General features: G+C 54.3%; 1 protein-coding gene across 1 annotated transcript in view; it reads left to right on the top strand.

The window, feature by feature from the left end:
• The window catches only part of BCL7C (BAF chromatin remodeling complex subunit BCL7C), a 15,074-nt gene that overhangs the window by 3,223 nt on the left and 5,686 nt on the right, over positions 1 to 6,165 (top strand). The window contains exons 2-5 of the mRNA XM_032765188.2: positions 387 to 529; positions 658 to 766; positions 4,919 to 5,080; positions 5,369 to 5,454. Of these exons, the coding sequence (XP_032621079.2) occupies positions 387 to 529; positions 658 to 766; positions 4,919 to 5,080; positions 5,369 to 5,454 (500 nt within the window). The remainder of the gene's footprint in view (positions 1 to 386; positions 530 to 657; positions 767 to 4,918; positions 5,081 to 5,368; positions 5,455 to 6,165) is intronic.

Raw genomic sequence — 6,165 nt, 5'->3', positions numbered from 1 at the left:
TGTTTATCATTCGCCTCCCTTTTTCTGTGGAAATTGCTCCTGAGACATGAATGGCTGTCAAATTATTTACCCTGGCCTAGGTGATATGTGTGACACCGGCCAAAAGAAGATAACAGCTTACTGCTGCTGCTGTTTAAAGGAGGCTCTGCTTTAACTCAGGGGGTAGAAGGATGCTAGTTGAGGGTTTCATCCCTCATGACAGAGGATGATAAACTACCACTGCTACTAGCTAAAGGCCTGGCCTCTTTAGCTCTGCACCAACGCAGCTAGCTAATGGCATCAGTCCTTTAGCGCTGCTTAATGGATAATAACCTACTACTTCTGCTAGTGAATTTGCCTTACAATCAGGTATATGGGGGTGGAGGGGAATCTCTGAAGATTTTGAGGGTGGGGGGAATCTCTGGAGGGCTATAATCCAGCCAGTTTAATTCCTCCTCTCCCCCTACCCAGGGAGAAGCGCTGGGTGACGGTGGGTGACACGTCTCTGAGAATCTACAAGTGGGTGCCCATTGTGGACCCCCGGGATGAGGTGAGAGAGGGGCTGGGTGCCCGTCTGTCCCAACTCCGCCCCGTCTGTCTGTCCCTTTGCCCCTCCTTTCCACCCCTCCACCATTTGGAGGCCATCTCTACCCCCCTGCTCTCTTCCCCTCCCTGCAGGAGAAGCGGCGACTGGCCGGTAGTGGGGAGAGGCACAAGGGCCGGGAGAGGAGGGGGCGCGTGCCCAGCCCCCGGACCAACCCCGCCCTCCTCATGCTGGACCTGAATGGTACGTTGCTGGCTGGGGAGGGGATCCAGGCAGGCTCCCGCAGCATCCCCAGCTCACTTAGGCATGAGAATTCAGGAGGGGGCAGTGGGGCTCAGGCAGAGAGCCACAGGGTGAGGAGGGACCACAAGGCTCATCTAGTCTGACCCCCTGCCCAGCTGCAGGATCTGTTCTGTCTAAACCATCCCAGACAGGTGACCATCCAGCCTCCTTTTAAAACCCTCCAGTGAAGGAGCTTCCATGACCCTCCCTAGGCAGGTCTGTTCCATTGTCCGCCTGTTCTGACACTCAGGACGTTGTTCCTGAGATTTTATCTAAATCTGCTCTGCTGCAGTTTGAACCCACGGCCTCTGGTCCTGCCCTCCAAGAGAGAACAACTGTTCTCCATCCTTTTTATGCTACCTTTCAAGTATTTGAAGACCATCGCCATGTTTCCCTCTCATTCTCCTCTTTTCCAAGCATACCCAGGTCCTTCCAGCCTTTCCCAGTGGCCTGCCTGCCATCCCTTTGACCATCTTTGCCACTTGCCACTGGGCCCTTTCCAAAGTCTCCACATCCCGTCTATACACCGGTGCCCAAAATTGCACACAGTCCTCCAGCCGAGGCCTAAACAGGACTGGCCCTTCCTGTGACTTGCATGCGACACTTCTGTTAACTGGATTTGCTTTTTTAAATTTTTTTTTGCAACAGCATCGCATGGCTGACTCACGTGGAGATTGTGATCCACCACGACTCCCAGATCCTTCCCAGCAGTGCTCCTGCCAAGCCAGTTATCCCCCCCACTTCTGTATTTGAGCATTTGGTTTTTCTTCCCTACGTGTAGCACTGTACATTTGTCTTTAGAATTGTAGGACTGGAAGGGACCTTGAGAGGTCGTCTAGTCCAGTCCCCTGCACTCACGGCAGGACTAAGTACACCTCTACCCCAATATAACGCTGTCCTTGGGAGCCAAAATTTTTTACCGCGTTATAGGTGAAACCGTGTTACATCGAACTTGCTTTGATCCACTGCAGTGCCCCCCCACCCTCCCAGAGCGCTGCTTTACCGCGTTATATCTGAATTCGTGTTATATCGGGTCGCGTTATATCGGGGTAGAGGTGTATTATCTAGACCATCCCTGACAGTGTTTGTCCAACCTGCTCTTAAAAATCCCCAATGATGGAGATTCCACAGCCTCCCTAGGCAATTTATTCCAGTGCTTAACCACCCTGACAGGAAGCTTTTCCTAATGTCCAACCTAAACCGCCCTTTCTGCAATTTAAGCCCATTGCTTCTTGTCCTGTCCTCAGAGGTTAAGAAGAACAATTCTTCTTCCTCCTCCTTGTAACAACCTTTTACATACTTGAAAACTGTTCTCATGTCTCCTCTCAGTCGTCTCTTCTCCAGACTAAACAAACCCAGTTTTTTCAATCTTCCCTCATAAGTCCTGTTTTCTAGACCTTTAGTCATTCTCGTTGCTCTTCTCTGGACTTTCTCCAATTTGTCAACATCCTTCCTGAAATGCGGTGCCCAGACCTGGACACAGCACTCCAGCTGAGGCCTAATCAGTGCAGAGCAGAGCGGAAGAATCGCTTCTCGTGTCTTGCTTACAACGCTCCTGCTAATACAGCCCAGAATGAGGTTTGCTTGTTACACTGTTGACTCATATGTAGCTTGTGATTCACTCTGACCCCCAGATCCCGCTCTGCCATACTGCTTCCTAGGCAGGCATTTCCCGTTGTGTGTATTGAATTTCAATCTGGCTGTGGCCCAGTTCTCCAATGTATCAAAATCCCTCTACCTTCCAAAGTGTTGGCATGCCCCCAGCTTTGTGTCATCTGCAAATTTGACCAGTAAGCTTCCTATTCTTCCAGCCAGGTCATTAATAAAGATGTTCAACGCCAGACCCAGAACAGATCCCTATGGAACCCCACTTGAGTCCTCCCTGGAAACTGAGATCATTCCATTCATAGTCATTCAACCAATGATGTGTCCACTTCATGGTATTTGTTCTGAGCCCGCATTTTTCCAGTTTACTTCTCAGAACGTCATGTGGGACTGGCTGAAATCCAGTTATATTATGTCCACCACTTTCCCCCTATCCCCCAAACCCGCTACCCCGTCAAAGAAGGGGATCAAGCTGGTTTGGCAGGATTTGTTCTTGGTAAATCCACGCTGGCTGCTGGTGGTCACCCCGTTCATCCTCCCGGCATTCACAGATTGAAGGTTTTATGCGTTGCTCCAGTAGCTTCCCAGGTATCCAAGTCAGGCTGACTGGTCTATAGACCCCTGGCTCCTCCTTTTCAAAGATGGGCATGACAGTAGCCTTTCCGGGACCTCTTCTATCACCCGTGAGTTGGCAAATACTATTGCCAGTGGTTCTGAGAAGTCTTCAGCTAATTCCGTCAGCGCCCTGGGGTGAAGAGCCTCTGGCCCCGCTGACTTGAATTCATTCAAGTTGGTCAGAAGATCTCCAGGGCATGCTTCATTTATCCCAATCTGCAGCCCTTCCCCGATTTTGTCTGCAGCAACTTCGTGAGTTGCCCGGACACGCGTCATTTTGTGTGTGAAGCCTGCAGCAAAGTAAATATTGAGCAGCTCTGCCTTCCTATCATCTTCCGTCATCAGCTCCCCTTCTCCACCGAGCAGAGGACCCGCACTGTCTTCAGGGCTACCCAGAGGATTCAGGGGGCCTGGGGCAAAGCAATTTTGGGGCCTCCTTCCATAAAAAAAAGTTGCAATACTATAGAATACTATATTCTCGTGGGGGCCCCTGCAGGGCCTGGGGCAAATTGCCCCCCCTTGCCCCCCGCCTCTGGGCGGCCCTGACTGTCTTTGTTCTTTCTGTTTTGGCCGGCGCGTTTGAAGAACCCCTCCTTGCCAGCTGTAACTCACTCTGTGTCTTGGCCTTCCTGATTGTGTCTCTACACGCTCCTGCTGTTCCCATGTAGATGTTCTTGGGGACATGCCCTTGTGGGTTTCAGAGCGCTAAAAAGCTCCTTGTGCAGCCACCTGGGCGCTTCCCTTTCCTCAGCATCGGAATAGCTTGATGTTGAGCCGCTGGTATTATCAAATCTCTGAGGATCTGCCAGCCTCCTTGGATTCCTCTTCTTTCCATGGGACACCGCCTGCTATTTCTCCCAGTCAGCTAACATCCGCCTTTCTGAAGTCCTGTGGCCTTGTTTTGCTGTTCTCAGGTCCTCCTTTCCACAGGAACCTGAAACCTGTCAGATCTCGATTGTTCCTCCCAAATTCCCGACCACCTTCACATTGGCAACTAATTTGTCCCTCTTGGTCCGAACCAGCCCCACACTGTTCCCTGGATCAGAGAGCTGTCCCCTACCCACGCTAAGAATTGGCAGGACGTAGTGTGTTTTGCTCCCACTGTTTTCCAGCAGATATTGGGGGAGTGAAGATCCCCCATTAATACTAGCTCAGGTGTGCCCTCATCCTTGAGGGCGGAGCAGGACTCTGACCCCCGCCCCCAGAGACTGAGGAGGTAGGACCTAGGTGTCCGGAATGGGACTGGACATTTGGGATGGCACCAGAAAGGTTCATCCCAAAGGGTCCCTGGGGAGCAAGGGAATGGGACCCAGGTTTCTGGGATGTCCGTGCTCCCAGCCCTCAGGGGATGACAGGATGGGACCCAGGCATTCAGGATGGCAGTGTCCCCAGCACGTCTGGAGTGAGGGGATGGACCCAGATGTCTGGGATGGCAGCGTGCCAAGCATGTCTGGAGTGAGAGGATGGGACCCAGGCGTCCGGGATGGCAATGTGCCCAACACACCTGGAGCGAGAGGATGGGACCCAGGCATCCGGGATGGCAATGTGCCCAGCATGTCTGGAGTGAGGGGATGGACCCAGGTGTCTGGGATGGCAGAGTGCCCAACACACCTGGAGTGAGAGGATGGGACCCAGGCATCCGGAATGGCAGCATGCCCAGCACGTCTGGAGTGAGAGAGTGGGACCCAGGCATCCGGGATGGCAATGTGCCCAACACACCTGGAGTGAGAGGGTGGGACCCAGGCGTCCGGGATGGCAGTGTGCCCAACACACCTGGAGTGAGAGGATGGGACCCAGGCGTCTGGGATGGCAGTGTGCCCAACACACCTGGAGTGAGGGATGGGACCCAGGCATCCGAGACGGGCCTTACCTGTAACCCTCTCCCCTTTGCAGATGAGAACAGCAACCAGAGCTCATTGTCTGAGACCTCCCTGGCCAAGGGGGGAGACACCAGCTCCAGCCCAACCCCCGATCGCAGCCAGACGGCAACCCCCACCCCGCTGGGGGAACTGAAAGCAGAGGACTCGCAGCCCCCCATGCTGGGGCAGGAAGGGGGTAAGTGCCGTGGTGCGGGCGAGGGAAGCCGTGTTTCCAGCCCCAAAAGGAGGGAGGGAGGGAGCGCGTGGAGCTCAGGACCCCCAGCACTCCTAGGGCATGAGGGAGTCCAGGATGCATCACTTCAAGCCCCCAGGGAGTGAGGGGATGGGACCCAGGCAGCCGGATGGCCATGCTTCCCGGAGGGCTACAGCAGAGTGGGGCTGCATGGGGTTACTGGGGGTGAGCTGGCACCAAGGACCTATAACCCCAGGATACTCCCTTGTCTTCGTTCCTCTCTGGGTGCAGACTCTGGGATGCTGCTGCTTGAGGGGACAGACGAGCCCCCCATGCTGACCAAGGAGGACCCTGTTCCAGGCCTACTGGAGTCACAGGTGCATGGGGAAATTGAGGGGTGAGGGGTATATGGGAGTGGGCCATAGAGGTGGGTTGGCTGTAGATTGGGGAGCGCATGGTGCGGGGGAAATGCACAGAAGAGTGGAATTGAGGGATGTATGAAGTTGAGGTGAAGGGTACACAGGGGTGGGTTGAGTGGGGTGGAGACTGGGAGGTGGGTTGGGTGGAGGTTGGCCCATTGGCAATGGTTGGGTTGAGCTGTATAGAAGTTAGACCATTAGGAAGGTTGGGCTGAGTGGAGGCTGGGCCAGTGGTGAAAGTGGCATTGGGTTGGGTAGAGGTTGGGCTATTGGTGAAGGTTGGGTTTGGTTGAGTGGGGTGGAGGTTGGGTCATTGGCAAAGCCTGGGCTCAGTTAGGTTGCGTGGGGGTTAGGGCGTAGGCAAAGATTGGGTTGAGTTAGGATGAGTGGAGGTTGGGCCACTGATGAAGGTTGGGTTGCGTGGAGGTTGAATCATTGACAGCTGCAGCGGCACAGGAGCCAGCAAACAGAGCTGCTAACAGGGGAGTTTCAGTGGGAGTTTCCAGGGGGCAGTTGCAGGGGAGACTAAGGCGGAGAAACCAACAAGCCAGATAAGGGAGGGGGCAGGGGTCTGCCAGCAGCCCAGTGCTTGTTGGGGGCCTGTGGTGTGGTGTGTGGCGTGGACTGCCAGGCACAGAGTTGGAAGGCCATGAGTGAGACAGAGGCAGC

This window comes from Chelonoidis abingdonii, chromosome 4, assembly GCF_003597395.2.
Source record: "Chelonoidis abingdonii isolate Lonesome George chromosome 4, CheloAbing_2.0, whole genome shotgun sequence".
Classification (NCBI taxonomy): domain Eukaryota; kingdom Metazoa; phylum Chordata; order Testudines; family Testudinidae; genus Chelonoidis; species Chelonoidis abingdonii.
The sequence above is the reverse complement of the archived record's forward strand: the minus strand, read 5'-3'. Positions and strand labels throughout refer to the sequence as shown.